Here is a 25,202-nt window from a genome sequence, read left to right on the forward strand (position 1 = left end):
TTTGCATCTTCCTCTCTCTCCTGTGGCAGCCCTGCTAAAACACGTTATTGCAAGCCTGTTTCGATATCTTCCTCACTGGTGCACCAAGGAGGTTTTTGCCTTTGGTTTATGCAGGGAATGGGGAACTTGGCAGCACTGAAAGGCCAAAAGCAATCCAGTGTCCCAGAGTCCAGGACTTTTCTATTAGATAATTTCCTGGTCCCAGTGATACAAAAACTAGTTACCTAGCATCCTCTTAGAATTACATGTATTTGGATTTGCAAAATAGTAAAATATCTTGAATATTACTTAACTTTTTCCAGAGAAGTATATTTTTTGTTAACTCATTATTAATAGAGCTTACTTATTTTAGGGAAATTTTTATAGTAATATTAAATGAATGTTTAAGTTCCTTTTTTAATTAGGTCAAGTTACATAATATGTTTTCCCCATATTGAGGACATGAATAAAATGAATGTAGATGATCCTTTCTTACCAGAAAGAAAGAATTTGTCAGTCAAACTGCATAACTCATCGCTGTGTCTAAGATAGTCCTCCAATATCAGTGTGATAGGCCCATTTTTATTTTCAGGGCCATTCACCTAGAACGTAAATTTTAAAATTAAAAAATGGGGGCACCTGGGTGGTTCAGTCGGTTAAGCAACCGACTTCGGCTCAGGTCATGATCTCACAGTTTGTGAGTTCAAGTCCCTCATCAGACTCTGTGCTGACAGCTCAGAGCCTGGAGCCTGCTTCAGATTCTGTGTCTCATTCTCTCTCTGCCCACCCCCCCACCCCCCCACCACATGTGCTCTGTTTCTGTCTCTCAAAAATAAATTAAAAATTTATTTGTAGATTTGTAAAAAATTTGTAAAAATTTATTTGTAAAAAAAGTTTTTTTAATTAAATTAAAAAATGGTTTTTAATTATCACAGCAGTCTTAGAGTCCGCCTACTAAAAGATATGTAATGATGGTTTATGGGCACCACATTGTTAGTGATTCTTTAGCCCAGAAGGAGACAGTGGTTCCAGGCATCACATGAGTGGCCATTCTGTTTGTTATCTTTCCTATTGCTGCTGTTCAGAAAGAAGAAAGGAGACAAAATCTTTAGTTTTTTTTTTCAGCAACTGTTGTTATTAAAGTGTAACATACATTTGGAAAACCAGCCTCTTAAATGAACTTTCAAAGGTAGGCATTGATCTCCAGGTTGCAAAATAGTGGCATGTCATAAAACCCTAGGCTTTTAGTTGGGCCGAACCTTTATAACCTCTCTGAAGCTTTCCCCCAGTGCCCTACAAATAGTCATCATGTTTACATGAAGTATGAACCTTCTGTTTTCAGAAACACCCTGTTCCCCCTACCCCTCCCCAGTATCTCAAACAAAAAGTCTCCCTTGTAATGAGTTTATGTAATTTCTAGCTTTTGGAGACTGCTCAAAGTGACTTACCTTCAAATAAATAAAATCTCCCTAGATCTTGCCTAAATTGTAGGCCGTCCAGCCATTTCCCTAGTCATTCCTCCATCCACTGTTCCTCATGGAAGGTGGCACCCAGAAATGCCCTCTGTTCACAGCAGGGCAGTCATTAGACTCTATACTTGTGTGGTTTCTTCCCCTGCAGTATGTGAAGTCCTAGAGGCTGGACAGAGGCTGTTGCTGGATTGAGGGTTAAAACCTGAGGAAGCTCTGAACCTGGTGCAGGCACTTCTCAGTATCTCCGTTAACTGAAGAAATGGAATCTGCAGCCATGCTCATTTCTGGCTTTGGTAGAGTGAAGGGCAGCTTTATCTAGGGTGGGGAGATGCAGAGTGGTACAGGGTCGTGAGGCCAGTCTCTATCATAAGGCAGGCCCAGAGATTAAATCATGGCTCTGCCCCTTATCGACTGTGTGACTGTGAAATTAGTTCTCTGGACCCCCATTTGTTATCTTTAAAGTGGAGAGGATAGCTGCTACCTGCATCATGACTGGGGTGTAGCTCCTGCTATGATTGTTGCTAGGGAAGGAAATGGTGCTCATCGTCTTCAGCCTGCTGAGTTCAAGAGCGCTGTGGAACACCCCAGCAGCAGTGTCTACTTGGAACTTAGTCTTAAGGGTGAGAAATGGGACAAACAGAGGGCTAGAGACAGGGCCCTGAGGGCAGGGCCAGCAAGGAGAAGGCCGGCAGACAGTGTGACAGAAAGCAAGTAGAAGATGTGGTTGGCATATCCCAACAAGGCCAGAAGTAAAGGGAGAACAGAGCTCTTCAGAGCCTGGCAGCTTGACCTTGACCTTGGCAAGATAGTTTCATTGAAGTGATAGGACTAGAAACCAGGTTACTGTGGCATACAGAGTACTTTTCACATCACTGTTAACAGTGGCCACTTCTGTTTATTGTCAATTTCCCAACTTAAATTTAACTGAAGTATTTGCAAACATTGTACACAAAACGAATAGCTTTTAGAATGTAGCGTTTTTACTCTTGTAGTAATTATTTATATTAGATTGGTTAGAACACTAATGTTACGTGAAATTTCTCACCCCAAGTTACATCTAGAACGTTTACCTCAATTTGAAGCAGATTAGTCAGATGTTGACAACTAATCCTAATGGTATGCCTTGTTTGAATTGCTGAAGTTGCAGTAACAGTAAGATATGATGATAGTACCTACATCACCAGAGGTTCTGGGACTTCTGAATTGGTGTATAGCTGCAGGGGTTGGCATTCAGCCTTTGAGAGGGTTAAGCTGAGACTGAATACAGATAATTTGGTCCAATTCTGAGGCTGAGGTTGAACATCAGTGTATCCTTAGTAAAAAGCTCACTATTGGGCATTGTTGTAGAAATGGAATGTTGATTACTAAAGACAAGGAAGAATTAGGTTTTAGCTCATCTTTTTATGTGTTTAGTCGAATGTCTTGTGATGGCAGTGGTATTGAAGTGGAAAAAGATTACACTGAACAAAAAAAAGATCTGAGCAGTTATATTAAAATGAAAAACATAATTCTGATCCCTTGATTTTTTTTGATAGGCCGTCTAGAACTGCACATGCCACTAAGCTGTGTGTGTTGATTTGCATTAAATAAAATGAAAACTGTAATTCCTTAGTTGCATTAGCCACATTTCAAATGCTCAACAGTCACATGTGGCCATTACAAAATAAGGCATTTCCAGAATTGCAAAAAGTTCTAGTGGACAGCACTGTGTCTAGAGTGACAGTGAAAAAAGGAACATCCTGTTAATGTTTTGATTATAATATACTTAAATATGAAGAAAGCTTTTTATATTGTTTATACTTCTGTAGTTTTTTCCTTGAAATGACAGGCTGCCTATCCCTTAGAGATACGAGGAAATTCAGAACACAGGTGTTGAATGATGTTTGAAACCCACATCCTGCCATTCTGCATTGTTTTCACATGTATCTGAAGCACAGCATTTTCTCTGGTTTATACTTTTAGAACTTTAATTTTCTTTTCATCCTTTTTTTTTTAATTCAAAGTTAGGGTGTATTTGATAAACTCAAATAAAAAGAACCCATTTTCTGATTACTAAACTGAAAAAAAAAGAACAGTGGCCACTTAGTGCTTTGGGGGCAAGTAAGTAAAAGGGGGTATTTACTCTTTAACCTCTGGTTTCCGTGGTCTGTAACTTTTAATCAAAACAAAAGGGATGAATATATCTTTTGGTAGTATTTTTAATGAAAAAAAAAAAAGCGGGGAGAACATGGTGCTTGGAAATATCTGTGGGTCAAGGACAAAAAACCAGTAGAGCTGAGAGTGATGGTGTTGGTCACCATTAATGCTCCAGGCATGATTGTGCAAGCATCGTGCACTCTGGTGATTGGCATTGCTGTGAAAGAAATGAGATCCAGAAAGAAAGGTTGCAGGAGGCAAATATGTTAGCCAGACCCAGGCCCAATTCTGAGTCTACGGCTTACAACCCCACTGCACTGCCGCCTCCAAAAAAAGAAGAGAAGCAGGTGCCCAAGGAGGTGGGTTGTGGGGGAGACCCAGTCCAGTAGATTATAAAAGAAGGGGCACTCCTCATTCCACAGATACGTGGATGTGGATGAATGGGTTAGAGATGAAGAGGCAGAATGGGGGCGTCAGGGGAGCTTCTGTTTGAACTGAAGTAACAGCTGCTGGGACTGAGGGGAGAAGCGGTAGAGTAGAAACAATATAGAGACCATTTGGACATTTCTGTGGACTGGGAGTCCATGGTACATGAGAGCTGGATGTACGGAGCAGCCCTTCGGGTAACACTTGGACCCAGCTGAGGCTCGCAGTGGCACTCCCTCAAACTTTTGCCCTTCTTCTCAATCTACACTGCAGCCCAGGGGTGAGGCACCAAAGCTGGGTAGTTGGATTATAGTACTGTCGGAGTTCTGCAGGGCAGGGGTGGCAGAAAGACCCAGGGTTGTTGGCAGGAGAGGCATATGCCAGACTTGGAGGCATGGAACTTGGAGGATAGAGAAGGACCTCACGCTAGAAGGAGCCCCACAGACAGGGAGAACATGGGCAGTCAAGGGATGGGAGATCCAACACGTCCCAACTGCAGGGATGGCAGCAGCACGGGAGTGGTGTGAGACTGTGCTCTGGAAGTGAGGCCTGACACTGTAGGGCTTCAGAGGAAATGCAGTTCTGGGAAGTAACAGGTTCTTAGGTGCAGCGTTCGGAATGGGGTGTGGAAGCACAGTGGAAGTAAAGCCCATTGGCAACAGTGAGGCCACAGAGCTACAGGTCTGCTGCCCTTGACACAACTCTGGAAGCCTCACATATTTGGGAGTTCCAATTTGGGGAAAGGTATGCAATGCATATACCATGTGATTCATAGGACTCTAAAAAGTAACATCAGTTAAAAAAAAAAAAAAAAGTAACATTAGTTCAGCTTAAATTGTACCACCAAGAGTTTAAGCAACTGGTTTTGTTTCTAAATGAGTTAGGGAGAAAAATCTGAGAGCTTTTTGGATTTCAGAGGTACTGATGAGAGATTATTGACCTGACCCATACAAGGCCTGGGGCCCAGATGATGAGAGATTGAAGGTCAGAGGAAGTCGGTGAGGCTGGTGCCAGGGTCCTCAGTGAAGACTGGGAGACATGCAGGGCACGATGTTGAGGCCAGACAGTGTGTAGGAATGTAATGTGTATGCAGTTGTCATACATGGAGTAAATCCAACCTGATTTGCCCAATACAGGTGGAGAAGTGGACAAGTGAGCCGAGAGATGGGCTAGTATTGGCACAAGGGGAGTAGTATTGGTAGTAGTTGCTACCCAAAGTTGTGGTCCAGGGACCAGCAATAGTGACATCACCTGGGGGCTTTTGGAAATGTAGAATTGTGGGCCCCAACCCAGACTGCTGAATCAGACTCCACATTCAGCAAGGCCCACAGGTGATTGGGATAACTGTGTGACCCCAGTAGTGAAGATAACCAGTGAATGTCCTTGGGAGGTGGGCACCTGTCCGTCTAGTGGTCCTTGGGCAGACGAGGAGTTGCCCTTAAAGGGAGTGAAGAGAAATGTCTAGACAGGACAGAAGCTGTCTTCTCCTGACATCAAATTGTAGTTGAGTGTGCTTTTGTAGTATCTGTGATACTTTGATTTCTAGAATAAACAAATCCAAAATTGAGTGTAATAATTTTATGAAAACCCTATGTAATTTAATGCTGGATACTATTAAGTTTTGGTGGTGCAGTTCTTTCCTAGTCCTGGGTACCTTATTGGTTCTGCTTACCCCCACAAATGGTATATAAGACCTTATAAAGGTACAAGAAAAGCTAGAATAAAAAGAGTATGGGTGTTCCCACAGACTCATTATTAATTCCTTCCCTGGGTTAGAAGTAAAATTATTTCACTTAATAGGAATTCTTTTCTAACTTATATTGAGTTAAACAAGTATCTTCACAATCTAAGCACAGAGTTTAATCAGACAAAATATGATTACTGTAAAATTTTTTTTTAGTTTTTAATGTTTATTCTTGAGGGAGAAAGGGTGCGAGTGAGGGAGGGGCAGAAAGAGAGGGAGACATCGAATCCAAAGCAGGCTCTAGGCTCTGAGCTGTCAGCACAGAGCCCGACACTGGGCTCAAACTCATGAACCACGAGATCATGACCTGAGTGCAAGTCAGATGCTCAACTGACTGAGCCACCCAGGCACCCTTGATTACTGTAAAAATTTGAAAACTATTTGCTTTAGCTTAAAGAATTCCTGAAGAGTTTTCTTCATATGCATCTTTTGGTATGTTTTAGTTTGTCATACTCGTATAAAGATATTATTTCTGAGCGAATAGGGAGAAATAAATTTGCATGACCAATACTGACCCAAGTAAATTGCATGTGGGTCTGTTTATTGGCCTCATTTAGACCATTTCAGCAGCCAAAACGTGAGGAGGCAAATTCATGCCAGAATTGGTGGTTCTCTAGAGATTCTAGTCAGGTGTTGCAATTGACATTACATGGCCTGCCTTGGGTCCCCTGCTGCCAGGGACTGCACATATTCAGAGAAACCATTGGCTGGTAATTGAAACTTTACTGAAGTGGTTCTTTTTGGTAGAAGTTAAATGATTTAAGTGGAAGAGAGACAGGCAAAGCAGCTTGGCCAAACTAGTTGATTGCAAATTCATTTATTCACTACTTAGTGTCCTTAGTAGAGGACATATTCTTTAAATTTATAATTCATACTTTTCCTACTTAAACTAATTGGAAGTGGTTTAAATTATTAAAGCACATGTAAAACAGTGAATAAAAGATGAAAAGGAGTTTTTGATGTTTTATCTGTTTGTTTTTAATTATGGTGCTTTCTCATCAGAAACCTAGAACAGGGGTGCCTGGGTGGCGCAGTCGGTTAAGCGTCCGACTTCAGCCAGGTCACGATCTCGCGGTCCGTGAGTTCGAGCCCCACGTTGGGCTCTGGGCTGATGGCTCAGAGCCTGGAGCCTGTTTCGGATTCTGTGTCTTCCTCTCTCTCTGCCCCTCCCCCGTTCATGCTCTGTCTCTCTCTGTCCCAAAAATAAACGTTGAAAAAAAAAAATTAAAAAAAAAAAAAAAAAGAAACCTAGAACAAATTTAGTTGTTACCATCAAGTGTTAAATTGAGCAGCACATTTCTTGGCAGCTATGGCCAGACATTGTTATATAGTTCTCATGCAGGAAAAGGAAGCCTAAGAATTCACCTGAAAAAAAAACAGACTTTGCTGGCATTGAATTCCTGCTTGAATCTGAGGACACTGAATAACAGAGTGGGCATTTTGCCTTGATTAGAGAGAATATGGGAATGTTCTTCACGTTCACATTGTCTTGACCTTATAACATTAAATCCTAGCTCCTCCCCTACATCACGCCTCTTAGATGTACGCCCAGCCTCACCCACGCACACAGCACTTGTGGTGACTACAGCATGTATGTAGTCAGCTCATAATTGGATTATTTGATGAGGCTCATAGCTTCACTGCTCAGTAAGGATACTAGATCTGTAAGATGCAGATGGTACTCTGTCACAGATATGTAGCAGCCCGCCTTATGTTCCCATACACACAGCCTAGCCCTGAGGGACCCTGCAGATAGGGACAAATGGTTTCGGTCAATGAAGAGTTTTGTATCCACTCAGTGATTAGAAAAGATATACTCCATCAGGCTTTAAAGCAATGAAGAAAGTGTTTCATTTTGACCATTTTTATGAGCAGGCCTGGCAACCAGCAACTGCATACAACTTAGTCAGCAGTACAATATCACAGCCCGGATACAGGCATGCTCCTCTTCTGCACTTTGCTTTACTGCACCTCGCACGTAACTGTGTCTCTCACGGCTGTGGCGGTCCTGCCTTTAGTATCCTTCTAACAGCACTTGCTCACTTCGTGTCTCTGGGTCACATTTTGGTAATTCTCACAATATATCACAACTTTTCATTATTAAATTTGTTGTAGTGATCCATAATCAATGATTACAACTCACTGAAAGCTCAGATGGTGGTTAGCATGTTTTAGACATAATGTATTTTTTAATTAAGGTATGTATCTTTTTTTAGATATAATGTTATTGCACACTTAATAGACTATATTATAAAGAGAACTTTATTTTTATTATTTATTTTGAGAGAGAGCACAAGCAGGCAAGGGGCAGAGAGAGAGAGAATCCCAAGCAGGCTCTGCGTTGTTAGAGCAGAGCCCGATGTGGGGCTTGATCTCATGAACCATGAGATCGTGACCTGAGCCAAAATCAAGAGTTGGATACTTAACCAGCTGAGCCACCCAGATGCCCCTAAAGGTAACTTTCATATGCACTAGGAAACCAAAAAAATTGACTCACTTTATTGTGGTGGTTTGGAACCAAACCTACAGTAACTCCGAGGTATGCCTGTATTAATACCAATACAGTCAGGATACAGGACATTTACATCACCATGTGATCCCTTTTGTGTCCTTTTCTAGCCACAGCCACTTCCCTCCCACTCCTGTCCCTTCCTTAACCCCTGGCAACCATTAACCTCCATTTTATAATACATCATTTCAAGAATGTTGTATAGGGGCACCTGGGTGGGTGAATTGGTTAAGCGTCCAACTTTGGCTCCAGTCATGATTTCACGGTTTGTGAGTTCGAGCCCAACGTCAGGCTCTGTGCTGACAGCAAAGAGCCTGGAGCCTGTTTTGGATTCTGTGTCTTCTCTCTCTCTCTCTCTCACTCTCTCTCTCTGCCCCTCCCCTGCTCCTGCTATGTCTCTCTCTTTCTCTCAAAAATAAATTTTACACAAACATTAAAATTTTTAAAGAAAGATTGTTGTATAAATGGAATCATACAGTTTGCCACGAAGACTGACTTTGGATTCAAACCTGGATTCAAACTCTACTCATAGAGTGAGATGGGATGAGCTTCCGGACTTGGGGTGGCAAGTCTCAGAACAGGTCACACTGTAAGCGTATTTCAGGATTTAGAAAGGCACAAAACCAACTTGTACAGCTTGCCAGACCCTGGCCAAGCACTTGCTATGTGCTGGGCACCATGCAAGGCACTGAAGATAGATCAGTAAGGCTGGTCGCTGCCCTGCAAGTGTTTAAACTGTATGAGGAATGACAGTGCCGAGGGGGCATATGTTGACCAAGTAGGTCATGGACACATGCTCAATCTAGAGTCTGCTTTGTGATGATGGGAGTGGGCAGACAGAGGGTGAGTGGCCTCAGGGACATTTCATCCAGACAGTGGTGTGAAGTCTGAGGAACCTGTCGCTCATGTTAGGTCTATCAGCCACTGCTGGTAACACTGGGTTTTTGTAAGCTGCTTTTCCCTTCAGTTTGTATTGTCTTTACTTGGATGGGTTAGTTTTTATATAGATTATACAGTTAAGGTGTGGTTTCCTTAAGGCAGGTGATATCCTGTGTCCTCCACTGTGTATTGAGGTAACAATTTTTCTTGGAGAGGGCAGTTTCCCTGTGACTTCTAATTCCCGCTTACCAGTCCCCTCTTGGCAAAATGTTTGAGACTCTCCTTTCCCAAAGCCCAGTCTTTCCACTGGGAACCAGTCCCTAAGGAAGGGAATAAACCCTTGAGAACAAGCTTGACTGAGAAGGCAGCTTCTTCCCTCACCCCACCAAGTGGCAAGAGGAAGACAGAGGCCACCCCAGTGTGTGCAGCCTTGCAGGGCACATAGGCCCATCATCAGGCTGATTCAGTCAGAATTATTTCTAGTCCTTTGATGACAACATGTTCTCTCCCCTCCCACCAACATTTGAATTTGGGAACAGAAGCAGCAGAAGAAATCACACAGGACAGTGAAGCAGCTGCTAGCCTAGGCCGTAGGACTGATACAGTGGTGATTGTGTTGATACCATTGACTACTGATTCTCAGCCTAGTTACACGCTAGAGTCACTACAGGAGCTTTTTAAAAAGTTACCCATGCCAGGTCCCACACAGAAATGCTTAATCAGAAACTCAGTGTGGAGCCCCAACAAAGCGACATCTCTTAAAAACTGAGAACAAACTGAGGGTTGATGGGGGGTGGGAGGGAGGGGAGGGTGGGTGATGGGTATTGAGGAGGGCACCTGATGGGATGAGCACTGGGTGTTGTATGGAAACTAATTTGACAATAAATTTCATATAAAAAAAAAAAAAGCACCCCAGATTAGTCTAAATTACAGCAGATTAAGTATGATTGTTACAGACTGAGAACCCAAAAGATGTTTTTTAGGATATTTAACTCAGTTTGGGCATTTTAGATTTGAATTGTTTATGTCAAATTAATTAAAGTGAGCCCCTGGGGGGACTGTAAAGGAGAAAGAAGTTCCAAGGGCAGATCTCCAGGAAACATCAGCAAAGATGAAGCCAGCAAAAAAGTTGCCAAAAGAATCCCAGTACCAGAAAAGGATAATAATGTGACGTATGGCTGGGCGGGGAGGGAGATGGGATATTCTAGTGTCCAAACAGGTCTTGTAGAAGAGGAGTGCTAGAGGTCATTGGTATTGACAGCTAAGGAGTTATTGATAACCTTTTCAAAATGCCATTCATTAAGGTGTTGGGGACAAGTGCAAGTGCAGCATATTAAGAAATTAATAAAAGATGGGGATTTGGAGGTAAAAAGTGTAAACTAGTCTTTTGTGAGATAAGCTTTTTTTTTTTTTACCCAAGTTTTCAGTTTAACTCTTGGTTTGTTCAGTGTTTCTTTTTCTACTTTGTATATCCATGTCGTCAATATTTGAGTCCAGCTTTAAAAAATGTATCACTTCTAACACTTTCCTATTTATTAAGCTAGTTTCAGGTTATTGTAAATACGATTATTTATATAGGTAGTGCCTCTCACACAGTGAACCTAAGCATGACAAAATTGTATAATTGCAGGTGAGAAATTCATTGCATGGGGGATTGATCTCTATCGTGTGGGGAAGTTTGAAGGGCTCTCAGCATGAACTGTTGAACTCAGAATCTGAGAAATCCAGGGGCTCCTGGGGCCAGAGTAGGACCGGCTCCTTCCCTTCTGCCATGGCAGAGAGGAGCTGCAGCCAGTCAGGATGGATCAGAGGCTGTAAATAAACCAACTGGCCGATCTTCCGCTGAAACAAAGGCTTCTCGATTTTTGAGACTCAATGTCCCAGTTATGGTTTCAAATGTAATACCCCCTGGAATCAGTGTGAAAGTAAACGACAAAATGACATTCCTAAAAACCAGAGCTTTACCTATTCTTTTTCTAGAGCAGGCTCAGCAAAAGTTTACTGGAAAGGGCCAGACAATAAATATGTGAGGCTTGATGTGCCACAAACTGCCTTCTGTCATATATTCTTGTTCCTTTTTCCAATCACTTAAAAAATAAAAATCATTCCCACCTCACAAGCTATACAAAACAGGCTGCAGGCCAGATTTCATCCAGGGGCCATGGTTTGCTATCCCCTGTTCTAGATGCGAAAGTTTGAGTTTCTGACAACAATTAACAGTGGCCATGTAATGTTGGGATTTAAATAACTCGTATTAAGCTACCATTATCAGAGTAATGTATTTTTAATTGGCATATATAGAATGGGTTAAACTGTGGCTTATGTGGCTTCTGCAGCTTCTGCAGCTTTACCCTGCCTGCCCACCCAGGTGACTCCACAGGTGTTGGAATCCGGGGATTTCTCTGCAGCTGTCTGATGCAGCTAGAATGTAAGCTCTGTGAAGGCAGGGATTATGTTGTTGGTGCTGGTGCTGTACTCAGGACATGGAATGCTGCTTGGGAAATAGTGGCACTCAAATATATGGTGGCTTCTTGTTTGTCTTGGGAGCATCCACATCTTTTAAAAAGACTAGGCTTTCTAAATTTTTTTAATGTTTATTTATTTTAGAAAGAGAGAGAGACAGAGCATGAGCAGGGGAGGGGCAGAGAGAGGGAGACACAGAATCTGAAGCAGTCTCCAGGCTCTGTGCTGACAGCTCAGAGGCTGACATGGGGCTCAAACCCACGAACTGTGAGATACAAACTGTGAGCCAAAGTCAGACACTCAACCAACTGAGCCACCCAGACGCCAATAAAAATACTAGGCTTTCTATAGCTCTGTTTCATTCTGTCCATATAGAACGTTCCGTGGTGTTTATGTGCCAGGCACTGCTCTGAGGGCTTTATGAATTCCTCATTACAACCCTGTGAGGTGTTGTCTCTCCCAGCTTACAGATGGGAGGCCAAGATCACACAGATTGTTAGGGAGAGCCAGGATTTGGACTCAGCCATCATGGTTCTGTCTCCGGGCCTCTTCTATCCCTTGGGTGATGTACATGGGCATCACCTTCAGGCTTCCATCTCCAAACAGGCTTGAAAGGATCTCTGGTTTTCACTTCTGTGACTTTTCAAAGCTGCATCGCCCTGTGGAGTATAAAAAGAATATTCTAAGACAGACATAAACTGGTCAAAACTACTGAGTTTGCCAAAAGTCATTGAACTCTATACTTAAAATGGGTTTGTCTTACTGTACATAAATTAATTATGCCTCAGTAAAATTGACTTTCACCAAAATTCTAATCAAAAAGCCAAACATGATTTGGAAAGCTGTAATTAGAGAAGAAAGAAACCTTTATTAATGAGAAAAAGAGTCCAGCCTCTTGGAGAAAAGTTATAACGGCTATGTTTTCTGAGCTATTTAAAAACCAAGAAGTTATTTTATTTTGACTTTCACCCCCAGGGAAAGGAAAACCTCTTCAGCGCAAGGTGAAACCACCTAAGAAGCAAGAGGAAAAGGAGAAGAAGGGAAAGGGAAAGCCACAGGAAGATGAACTGAAAGACTCCTTGGCTGATGACGACAGCTCCTCCACCACCACAGAGACCTCCAACCCAGACACAGAGCCTCTCCTCAAGGAGGTATGACGGGCTCCCCCAAACAAACGATGGAAGGAGGCGTCTCATAGATTGGGTTTTTTAATATAGAATGAACCTTTTCTCTTTAACATATGTACATGTTCTGAGGATTCCTTCTCAGTGTGCACAGGCAGGCCTAAGCCACTGTCTTGCAGGAAGGAGTCACAACCCCGGATGGAGGTCTTCATTTCCCCCAGGCAAGAACATCTGCAAGCATGTTGATAAAGTAAAATAATTAGAAATTGGAAACCCTGCTTGAAAGATAGGGACTATCTAGAATAGTAACTACCCTGGCTCATGCAATTTGTTTCAAATTTTAAGTATCAAAAGAGGATGAGAAAGAACTAGACCATTTTAATTATATTGGATTTCTCCTGTCTTATCACAGCTGGTACAGCAGGCTTCAGGAGCAGCTCACTCCTCCTGCCAAGAGGGCAGTGACTGTCCTAGAGTGGAAGGTGGCCTCAGGGAAGACCCAGGGCTTTAGTGGTCACCCAGAACTGGCCAGCTCAGCAGACATCAACACATCAAGAAAGCTTCCCTATAGCCCAGAGTCCTCAGCAATCAGGGTAGTCACCAGTGTCAAATAATACTGCAAAAGTCTGGTACTTAGTGGTGTTAGGTAAATGGAAGGTAAGGTTACTATTGTGAACGGGTCTGGGACTGAGTTATAGGTGCTTTGTAGAAAAGTGAGGGCATAATTCTATTTTGGCATTTTTATTTTTAGATAACTATATTTCAAATTTAATATGATCCTAATATAGCCTTTAATACTCTAGGCCCAAATTCCTTTTTCAGTTTTAATCTAGTAACCTAAGGAATCATTTCTTAAAGATGTCCAACAGTATCATCTGCATATATTAATTTTTTAAATGAAATTTATATGTGACTTATTTTTCTTGTCAACCTCCTTCCCCTTTGCATCCTTCACATTTGGTGTGGTGCTCTCTATGCCCTCAGTACAGTCCATAGCACTGGATTCTGTTCTGGGTTGTATATCCTTTCTAACAGATTCCTTCAGAAATGCAGAATGCCATCTACTCATCTTTGAGTGCAATCCCAACAGTTTTGATGATACAAATAAGCATTTGGAAAGCATTTTCAGCACAGGCTTTCTTCACAACTTTTCCTCACTTCCTTTCTTGCCTTTCCAGCTTTTCTCCTAACACTTCTCTCCAGCTGACCCTGTCTGCCGCCATTCTGTGCGCACCCACTGGCATAATTCTCTCTGTTGTTCGTTTCCTCCTGCTTCTCCTGTCTCCTCCCTGCCATTTGCTTCTTGCAAACACAGCACAGAATCCTCCATGCGGCCTTCATGCCTGCTGTCCTACTCCGTTCTGATCAGCTTTTATTCCTCCTCCTCAGTACTCTTGCATATAATTTATGTGCTTTTACTACTTTGTGACTGGTGTGTTTGCCAGTTGTGTGTGTTTCCTTCCTAACTAGATGACAGACTTGACAAATCACTTTCCCATAGATGTCTTTTCCATCCTTTTTCTACCCTTTCATTCAAAAAGTAGGGATTGGGTGGACTATTACACAGTCGTTTAAACGGGATGAGCTCTTGCCATTTGCGACGGCATAGACGAGGGGTGTTAGGCTAGGTGAAGTAAGTCAGACTGAGAAAGACAAATACCACATGCTTTCACACATATGTGGAATCTAAAAAACAAAACAGATGGATAAACAAACAAGAAGCAGAATCAGACCCACAAATAAGAACTGGCAGTTGCCAGAGGGGAGGGGGTGGAGGGATGGGCAAAATGGGTGAAGAGAAGTGGGAGTTACAGGTTTCCAGTTATGGAATGAATAAGTCACAGGGGTGAAAGGCCCAGCTTAGGAAATATAGTCAATGATAATGTATAGTCAATGATATTGTGATATTTCTGACAGGTGGTAGCTATACTTGTGGTGAGCACAGCATAACAGCTAGAGATGCTGAATCACTATGTTGTACACTTGAAATGTATGTAACATTTGTGTCAGCTATCTGCAAAATCTTTTTTAATGCAAATTAAAATTTTAAAAAATTACGTACCTGAGCACCCAAGTGCCAGACCTTATGTCTGGGAAACAACAGAGGACAAAAAGACCATGTTCTTGTCCTCAAAGAGCTCATGGTCTACAAAATCCTTTATGAGTCAACTGGTCAAGAAATAATTCTTGAATAATTCAGAATAGTCTTAAAAGGTGTGGGGACAGGAGGGTGTTGTAGCCCTTTCTCTGATTATTTACTCTTGACACTTAAATAGATTGACCTGGTGTGACCTGTTAAAACCCAAGTTGCCTTAGTAACCATGAACTCTGAAGCTGAGTAGCTTCTCATATACCTTTATGCTTGTAATTCCTCCCACACCCACAGCTGTGCTCGTTTGCTGAGTCTGTCCTTCCCCTGTCTGTCCCCTGATTAGCCTCAGTGCTTCCTTGCACACAGTACTGCTCAAACTGTGTGTGATGAAGAACAGGGTGTTTTTTATTTCCCATGTGTCACCTAGATGGTCCTACTGTACACAAGTAGTACACACCCACGCCAAATGCAACTCCCCCAGAGAGTTCCATAATACCTGAATGGATCCTTGCCCTGTTTGGGAGACAAGTCCACTGGTCTCATGCTTGGATGCCACAACTGTCGAATTACTATAAAAATGCATACGTGTGGTTTCTGTACTTAGTAGTCAGGGGCCAGAAACCTCAGTGGGCGGACTGGAAAATAGTACAGCTTTAAGGTGCAGCTTGGGTGTGTCCTTCTCAGCACAGGCTCCACACTCAAGCCAGGCAAGACAGCCCTTCTGTGCTCCAGTCATAGCTAGTGAACATTTCTACACGAAGGTACAAGTTCATCTCCAGCTGTCATGTGTGCCCCCCCCCATTAGACTTGGGGAAAGGGCCTGGGCCCCCTTGGTAACCCCATTGCCTAGCACCAAGTGGCTGACCGGTAAATGTTTGTTGAGTAAGTGAATGAGTAACTAAGCTTCTTCTCGTTGGTGGTGAATGGTTAGCATTAAACCCGCCATAACACTTTCACGGCCATATTGTCACTCATGGACACTTAGTGAACAGGTGTGAACACTTACTACTTGCTGGTGCTGTTTTCTTGCCCTGGGTTTTACTTGTGCTCAGGATTTAGGAGCATTTCCAGAGTGTGTAACTTTATATTGTATTCCAAGCTGAATTTTCTTATTAAAAAAAAAAAAGCAAGGTTTGCTCCCCAATACTTAAAAATAAGAAGCTACCAATTTGCTGCTACCACTGCACCCACCCCAGACAGAGTAGGAGTATAAATAAAATAACATTCTTTATAATTCAGACTCTCACCAAAGCATAATTATAATAAGTCAGAGGCTAAAAAAATTGAGAGAACCATAATAAAGATAGAAAGGAGGTTGTTGTTTTTATACATACGTGTTGTATCTGGTCTGTCTTTGGTTTTGTGTCTCTGCCTTCGTATAGACTTATTAATTCTTCTCAGCAGCTAAGTGTACATTTTTTTACAGGATACAGAAAAGCAAAAGGGAAAACAAGCCATGCCTGAAAAACATGAAAATGAAATGTCTCAAGTGAAGCAAAAAAGCAAAAAACTCTTAAATGTTAAGAAAGAAATCCCAACAGATGTGAAACCCAGGTAAGAAAAATGAATGAGTGCAGAGAACTAAGACATATATAAGAAGTTACTGGTGAAATCCAGGTAATGTTTTTGTGGCTGGTCAGTTTTTATGGAGTTTTTTGCAACAAAAGCCATATACTGCATCATGTTCCTCTTGGGTTTTTTTTCTAATGTTTAATGTTGACTGGGGACCACATGCTTCTGATGTCAGACATGTAAAAGGCAGAGTTAATGACTTGTTATGAAAGTTTAGGTTGGTAATTTGTTCCCAGGCAGAGAGCCATTTCACTTCTGTACAAAGGTGACCTTGATAGTTCAGCCACAGATATGAGCCTAACTTTTCTCAAAAAGAGCTCTGAATCTGTTTACTAACCCACCACTACAGTTGGGTTCTAGGATTCTTTGCCACAAAACTTGGAAGAATTTGTTCTTACCTTAATGCTCAGGACAGTTATCACCTATCAGACAAGTCTAAGATGAATTAACTAGGAAATAACTCCATTCCAGTCACCATGGAGCAGGATTCTGGTGAGCCCCACAGGGAAGACTTGCTGCAGAATCTTTCTGCAAGTAAATGAAGGAGTTGAACTGTTAGGTTATTAATTAAGCCTACTTCATACTTTCGTTAAACCTTAGATTTACCTAATAAGCTAATTTTAGTTTTAGTATTGTTAATGCCCTTCATAGTTCATCATATAAAATGGCCATCTGCATGGAGGCTGATATTTACCTTTTGTGTTAAGTGAGCATCAACCTAGGAAGTTGAAAGAATTGGGTATAAGTTAATAAAGGAAGACACTGTTATCATTAGAACTGGCCTTAGTTTTTATGGAAGGTCTATTCTAACTTTGATTCGGCAAACAATATGTGGAGCTTTCCAGAAGCACTAATAGACTAGACTCTCTACCTAGGTAATAAATATAGCTTAACTCAGGCACAGGCATTCTGTTCCATAGAACTAATAGCTAATAAGAAATTAGGTGTCAGGGTGCCTGGGTGGCTCAATCGGTCAAAGGTTCAACTCTTGATCTCAGCTCAGGTCTCAATTTTCAGGGTCATGAGTTCAAGCCCTGCGTTGGGCTCTACACTGGACATGAACCCTACTAAGAAATTAGGTGTTACCCTAGTGAAATGTAACCTTTAACCTAAATTTATGAAATAATACAGCATATGGCAGTCATTCATTATTAGTGGAGTATTCGTACCTAAAATTCACTCTTACATGCACATTGTTATTTGAGTGATTCGATCCCACAGTGTGATGAGAACCAATCTGACCCAGCTAGCAGCAATGTCAAGGGGCGTAGTGGTTGACACACTTGGATCTCTCCCGAGAGAAATCATCCTGAGGCACTAATTAGTGCTAATATTCTGGCACTCCAGGAAAGGAATAATACCTTAGTGACCAGAACTATTCTTCTAGGCCTATTTCATGCTTAGGTGATTGATCAGATATTTCTAGATAAATAGGGCTAAAAAATACAAATTATGAAAAACCCTAGTTTTCATGGAGCTCTTGCAAGAATAGACAATCTGGCTATGATTCATATCACAAATTTAAAAACCAAGCTTCTAAGAATTATCATAAAAAATTCCATAGGTGACTTTTGTCAAATCTGCATGATTAGCCTTGATGCCTGAGCTGTCAGACATAATTTTTAAAACAGATAGTGCTTGTTAATTCTTACGTTCATCCCTCTTCCACTGACTTGTGTTACATTCTGATTTTTTATTAAAAATTGGTCATTAACTGGATTTCCATAGCAAAACCATTCCACAGGTTACTTTGACCCATTCTACACTGTTTTAGCCTTGATGCCTGAGCTCAGAGGCATAGTATTTTTTATACAAATAGTACATGTTCATTTTTACCCTCATCCCTTTTCTGCTGACGTCTGTTGTATTCTGATTTTTTTATAGAATAAGTTGACCATTAGCAAATTTGATTTTGAAAAGGCTTCACTTGAATACCACTAGCTTTGTAAGGATTTCAAGTTCTCTGGTAAACAAAAAGCTACAGTATCCCGTTCTCCACCACCTAGTCAAGGGACAGTTACAGGGATAACTCATGTTCTCTTGATATATAGTCAAGAGAAAAATCATTACCAGCAAGACAGTTTAAGCAGTGTTCTCTGAATTGTCTTTTTACCTTGTCATTTGTAACTGGAGAAATCCGTATGCAGCCTTACTCTCCTAATCTCCTTAATCTAATCTCTTTAAACTCACCAATCTTGTTTTGTGTTTTCCCAGACACGGGGATAAAAGTATTAAGAGTCAGAATTAATTGGTACAGTCACTCAAATATGGAATTAAACAGACTGGTTTTTTTAATAACCAGAAAGGTGGCCTCTCTGAATAGAGCCAGTCCCTGTCTACAGTGAGTTATGACAAGCCTTGCTCTGTGGCTCAGGTAAAATCACTGCCAGTTCTAAGTGATACCCAAAACTCCTGTCACCTCAGAAGTGCTGTCAATGTGTTACTCTGTGGTTCCACATATCTGAAGGGTATAGATGCACTCTGAAAAAGGGGTATCATTAATAAGGCATTTGTATATTGTCACCTTTTCAAAGCTTTATCTGATTAGGAATAAATGTTTATTCTATATATCAGTTAGCCAAAACACTGATATTTTAATATTAATGAAATCTGTGGGCTTAGCTTGCATTTGCTTTCTGAAAAATTAGTCTTTAAATATTATCAATATTATTGGAATATTATGTTATCTCTAAGCCAGAAGGCCCCAATCCTGAAATGTTGAAGAATTTGGGGGGGTTAGTTGTTTGTTTTTTTAAATTTGTTTTGTTTTTGTTTTTTTTTTGAAAGCGAGAGAGAGCAAGCAAGCAGGGCAGGGGCAGAGAGAGAGGGAGACAGAATCCCAAGCAGGCTCTATGCTGTTGTCAGCACAGAGCCCAATGTGGGCTCTCAAAAAGACTGTGGCTCAGTCTTACAAACCGTGATGACCTGAGCCAAAATCAAGAGTTGGATGCTTAACTGACTGAGCCACCCAGGTGCCCCGAAGAATTCGTTTTCGCATAAATAGGTAGTGATAAAGCCAGAGCAGTGCCTCAGTCGTGGACTCTGCTGGTGCAGCCACATCCTACCATACTCGCATAAATTCACTTCACAAAATCATTTCCTGGGAGTGTGGAGCATGGTGTCACAGTGGTAGAGACCCGGTCAATCCATTTTGGCCAGCTTTGACACCGCAGAAGGAAGTGGACCTGTAGACCTCCAGAAAGCTGTATTTTAGGTCCAAGATGCCAGGGAATTAGAGTTCACTCTAAGACACTAAAAGGACTTCTGTGGTATCAGGCCTGGTTTAGAACAGCAGTTTATCCATTGATCTTTCTGTTCTCTGGTTGTCTGTCAACATTTTACATGTTTACATGACTTAAATGTAATCTAAACTAAGTGGGGAAAGTCTTCATAGAATAACTGTACTCTCTAATCATCTGCTCAGACAGCACACTCTGCTCAGGGCCACAGGCACCACCTTTCACACCCTGGCCTCCAGACCCATGAGCACTGGGAAAGTCCTACCCTTTCCCTCAGCAATCTGCCTCTCCACTTCCCCCAGACAGGGGCACGTACTGTGTATTACATGAGCAAAAATGAGGCCTGGCATCTGAACCACCTTATGGTTTTTCCCTTTTAGAAAGATCATTTAAATTAAGTAGGCTCTTACCTATTTTATTCCAAAGCCTTCAAAAAGGTTTCTTGATAGAGATCATCTAGCTTAATTTAGGAAAGCATGAATCAGCGAAAATAAAATAGTTGTTTGGCACCGTTTTTCTTAAAAACCAACTAATTTTACGACACAACTAATAGCGACACAGAGTTACACTTTGTATAAATAGCTCCCACTCCCATACTTATAAATGACTTCCTTAAAAATAACTTCCACACACCCACCTCTGCCGCCACCACCACCAGAGTGCTGGATGTCTGTTTCATGGGAGCCTTTGTGTTTTTTTTAAGATGTTGTTTTTAAATAACTGTCAGTAGGGGAAGGACTTGGAAGATTCATAGAACTGTACATTAATAATCTTGCCCGTAAATAGTGTATTTTTTCATGTCGGTTTGTTATCCTGCCAAAAATTCTACATAATTTGGGTTAACTGAGCCCTTTGGATTTTTGGTTAGCTCATTTACTAATTCTAAACGTAATACCTATTTATTGTAGAAAATTTGTAGGGGCACCTGGGTGGCTCAGTCACTTAAGTGTCCAACTGTTGATTTCTGCTCAGGTCATGTTCTCAAGTTTCATGGGTTCAAGCCCCACATTTGAGCTCCATGCTCTTAGCGCACAGCCTGCTTAGGATTCTCTCCTACTCCTTCTGCCCCTCCCCTGCTCACTGGTACGCACATGCACTCTCTCAAAAATAAATAAAACGTTTTTCAAAAAAAATTCCGTGAGGGGCATCTGGGTGGCTCAGTCAGTTAAGTGTCTGACTTCAACTCAGGTCATGATCTCATGGTTCATGAGTTCGAACCCCACATCGGGCTCTGCGCTGACAGCTCAGAGCCTGGACCCTGCTTTGGATTCTGTGTCTCCCTCTCTCTGCCCCTCTTCCGCTCACACTCTGTCTCTGTCTCTCAAAAATAAATAAACTTTAAAAAAAAAATTGTGTGAAATATGGAGAAACGAAAGAAAGAAAATGACCTTTGCCTTACACCCATATAAATATTTGTAAATAGCCTCTGTTAAACTGTATTTATATTATTAATAATATTTACGTATTATTTTATCTGGAAGGTTTGAACCTTTCTGCCCTTTGAAATCAGGTGTGAATTAGTATAATGGACTGTCCCTGTACCAGGACCTAGCAGAAATTGGCTGCCTTCCAGAAGTGAGAAGTTGGCGTAGCAACGGAAGGAAGATGATGTGGTGCATAAAGAAATAAAAGAATCTGAAGCATGGGGGGGGGGGCCACAGTGGGGTGTTGGGGTCACACACCTGAAGGTTGGGGACAGGACAGGAAGTACACTAAGGTGGAAAATGCCAGAGATACACCCATTTTAGAGCATCTCAATCAGCCAGTAAACTTTGTCGGATTTTTAATGAAAAGCAAGCTATCAGCTCAGCCTTGAACTGACAGTTTTCTGACCATCACCAGGAGCATGATGGAGATCACTGATGATTTTTGGAAGAATTCTCGTAAGGGGCCACTGGGTTCTCTAAGCTGTGTCTCAGCCTTCACTAGAAAATGCCCTTCTTGGACTTGTTAGCTTAACTCCTGTCAGAGGCCTTCCCAAGCCTACAACTTGATCTTGGTGGACATTACAGAAGCAACTTGGTAAAGAATGTCCTTATGGCCCAGATAGTTACACTGCTCACACTGCTACCTTATATGGGTCACCTACCCATTTGTCCTAGAGATTGCTTCTCTGCCAACAAATTTTAATGTTTTCTTCATCAGGCTGTGGGAACTTAAAATAGCTCATCATGCCTGCCATTCTGCCTTGTTGGACAGGAAGTTCAGAGCCGGTTCTATTTATATATGTTTATTATGTTAAGCTTACCTCTAAATCTTTTAGAACACATGTACACTCTAAATAAATAAAAATAATATTTAAATTTTTGCCCAGGGTTAACCTTGAGTTCCAAGAATAAAGAAGAAAATTCATCTCACCCTACTCACCCTAGACCTTAGGCAAGTAGTTCAGTCCTGCTATTCTGCAGTGAGTTAGTGGATTTTCATAGGCAACCCAGGAACTTAGCCCTGGTTCATTTCGTGGTTTCTGTGAGAAAAAAATGTGTTTAAAGTTTTGGATAACAGGTGCCTTGACATTTTAAGTCTGAGACCTTTCAGAGGCTCCACATTCTAGAATCTCACTAGTAGTCTAGATGCTGGGAGAGACTCATTCACAAGCAAAATAACTGTGGTTAGCAACCCCGAAAATGGCAAGTTCGTGCTAAAGGCTTTGTACACATTATGTGAGGTAGGTGCTCTGACCCATTACAGATTTTCAGATAATGGACTTCAGTTTGTCAGCACTCAGAATAGCAAAGGATAAATCTACAAGTGTCTCCTGAACAGTCTTAGAAATGTTTGGAAAGCAGCCAGTGCTAAGTTAGGATCATGACTACATAGTGCCTAAGGAAGCTAGATTAGAAAATGCAATGGAAATTGTAGCACGATCAGTAACTTCTACTCTTTGCTGTAAAACAAAGGCATAAATTTGAATTTTCCATCCATAACTGTCTTTCAGTTCTTTAGAGCTCTCCTATACTCCCCCACTGGAAAGTAAACAACGCAGAAATCTCCCAACCAAGATTCCTCTTCCAACTGCATTGACAAGTGGATCCAAATCACGAAATTCCCAGAAAACAAAAGGTATTTTCATTTGAGTAATATATTTTCATAATTCATTGTATTAGTAATTATTAGTTGTGAGGTGCCAGTAATCGATTAGTAGTTTTCAGTGCTTTAAAAGGCTAGGGTGGTATTCTCGTCCTCATTAGAAGGTTCATTGAAACAGATCTGAAAGAAAGGAATTATTTTCCATTAATGGTTTTTTTCCCTGGTTTTTGTGCAGGTACAAATAAGTTAGTGGATAACAGGCCACCTGCCCTAGCAAAATTCCTCCCAAATAGTCAAGAACTAGGCAACACCAGTAGCTCAGAGGGTGAAAAAGACTCTCCACCACCGGAATGGGATTCTGTGCCAGTTCACAAACCCGGCAGCTGTAAGTATGGAGATTTGGAAACCATGGTGCCCCACACTGGGCAGGAAAACTCCACAGGGCATATTGTGTTAAAAGGAGGCCTGGCCTCTGTGGTCTGCTAGAGCCCACTTGTACCAGCCAGCAAAAGCCCATTGTTCAGTAGTCTGCCAGTTGTGAAACTGTCATAGCTTGTTTGGCTGTGGTAGGAGTATTTACACCAGAGAAACCGACAGACAATTCACATTAGGACTTTTTTTTTCAGAGCTGGTAGACCACACCACTTCCCAGTGTAGAAAATGGGAAGATCTGGCTGGAGCAGTGAATCATCCAAAGAAATACTATTTTATGAAATCATTCACTCAGCAGTATCTTCTCTGACTAGTTCCTCATACGTTTACAGTGTAATCATTTTTGTAAAAATTCAGTCTTCTTTCAACTTTACCCACATCTTTTCCATATGTTTATGGAAAACATAACACATTCCTGTGTGAAGGTTTCATTATTTTTCTCACTAGCTTCTTGACCTTGTTCGTCCGATTTGGCCTGCAGTAAATCATGACAGTAGCACAGGCTACTAAAAAGAGAGGTCCTCGCCCTGGATACTTAGGACCCAAAATAGAAGACAACAGAGACAAACCCAGGGAGGGGCCTAATTATAAGGATTTGGGGTCAAGAGAGGACCAGCCTGAGGACTGATCATCTACATTCACCACAGTGTTAGAACTCACACTTGGCCAGTTTGTGCCAAAGGGAAAATTAGGGTTGAACAACAGGATTGTTTGGGGTGAAGGGACATTTAAATGAATGGTGGGTGACTGAAGCCCTCAAAGTTGAATGAGATCAAAGAACTTGGAAATCCAGGTGCCATGTACATTAAGCATGGCGTCTTTCACATTTTCACTTACATAAATACACAATGGAAAGAGACGCTTTCTGTGTTAAAACCTGTAGCCCCCTATTTGCCTTGAGATTTCCTGGCACTTTTTAGTGTTTTTTGCCTGGGATGAGATATAAACCTAAATCCCTGGTCATTCAAGAGATCTCACACGAGTCTCTCTGTAGTCCTTGCATCCAGGCTGAATGCTTTTTGCTCCTTAGATTCCCCTCTGAGGTTTCAGCTAGACACCAGTCCTAGGCTTATAGTTTGTGACTTGGGCAGTTCTGCATTAAACAGACCTTACCTCCACCACAGAGGGAGGTTTCCAGCACTGGGAATACAACATCCCTGAGGAGCCAGTTCCATGGGGTTGTCTGTAGCCCAGTAAAGTAAACATAAGCTCTGCTAGTGTGAGTAACAACACGTGATGTGGTAAAGAGGGCCGTCACCAGACACAGCCTTCGAGACAAGATTGTTGGCTGTGACGGGTGTTGTCACCAAAGTGGCACCTGATGAACATGCTGACATCACTCCTTTGGGACAGAGGAGGGAAGGATGACCAGATCCAACCCAGTGGGAGTTTGGCTCCACACCTCAGGAGGGAAGAAATGTGAGAAATGCGAGACAAATGGTCTGGAGAAGAAAATGTTTGGAAAGCACAGTTCTTTGGGCCTCTGTTTCCTCCCCAGGCCCATCCACGAAGGCTGAGAGAGCCCAGTGCCTCAGAGCAGAGCTCACTGTCATACAGCTAGATGGTTTGCCACTGGAAAAAGTGTATACTTGCTCCAAGGCCCACATCTGCATAATTATTTTGTTTTTTCAGCCAATGAATACCTTACGTTGATCCCACATCCTGTAACCTCTCTGTTCTCACCACCAGCCTACTAGAAAGTTCTCGCAGGGCTCCACTATATACACAATATTGCTATATGAAACCAGTAAGAATCAGTCCAGTAAACTTCCTCCACCCCTGCTTTCTCAGTCTTTTTTTCCCTTCACCCTTTGCTAATAATTTCTCTGGCTGAGACTGCTAGCCTCCAAGCCCTCTTAGCAGTGCCTCATTTCCTAGGGTTCCCAGCGGATTAAAGCATTTTCCACTCAGGGCTGTGCAAGCCTGCGCTTCGCTGGGAATCCATGTGTAGAGATCTTTCTACCCCAAGTAGCACCCCTTATAGCGTGGTGCCCTGTACCCATAGGAGATGCTGAGAAAATTCTCCTGGAATAATTTTGTGGTTTAAACAGACAACATATCCAAGGGGTTATTAAAAGGCAAATAGCCACAGAGGAAATATATTG

At 41.9% G+C, this 25,202-nt stretch overlaps 1 protein-coding gene across 2 annotated transcripts in view; it reads left to right on the plus strand.

The window, feature by feature from the left end:
• The window catches only part of TMEM131 (transmembrane protein 131), a 238,990-nt gene that overhangs the window by 206,471 nt on the left and 7,317 nt on the right, over positions 1-25,202 (plus strand). For both annotated transcript variants that reach the window (XM_047851472.1, XM_047851473.1), the window contains 4 exons: positions 12,584-12,759; positions 16,251-16,378; positions 22,574-22,698; positions 22,901-23,050. In XM_047851472.1, coding sequence (XP_047707428.1) covers positions 12,584-12,759; positions 16,251-16,378; positions 22,574-22,698; positions 22,901-23,050 — 579 coding nt within the window. The remainder of the gene's footprint in view (positions 1-12,583; positions 12,760-16,250; positions 16,379-22,573; positions 22,699-22,900; positions 23,051-25,202) is intronic.

Source organism: Prionailurus viverrinus, chromosome A3, assembly GCF_022837055.1.
Source record: "Prionailurus viverrinus isolate Anna chromosome A3, UM_Priviv_1.0, whole genome shotgun sequence".
In the NCBI taxonomy this organism is placed as follows: Eukaryota; Metazoa; Chordata; class Mammalia; order Carnivora; family Felidae; genus Prionailurus; species Prionailurus viverrinus.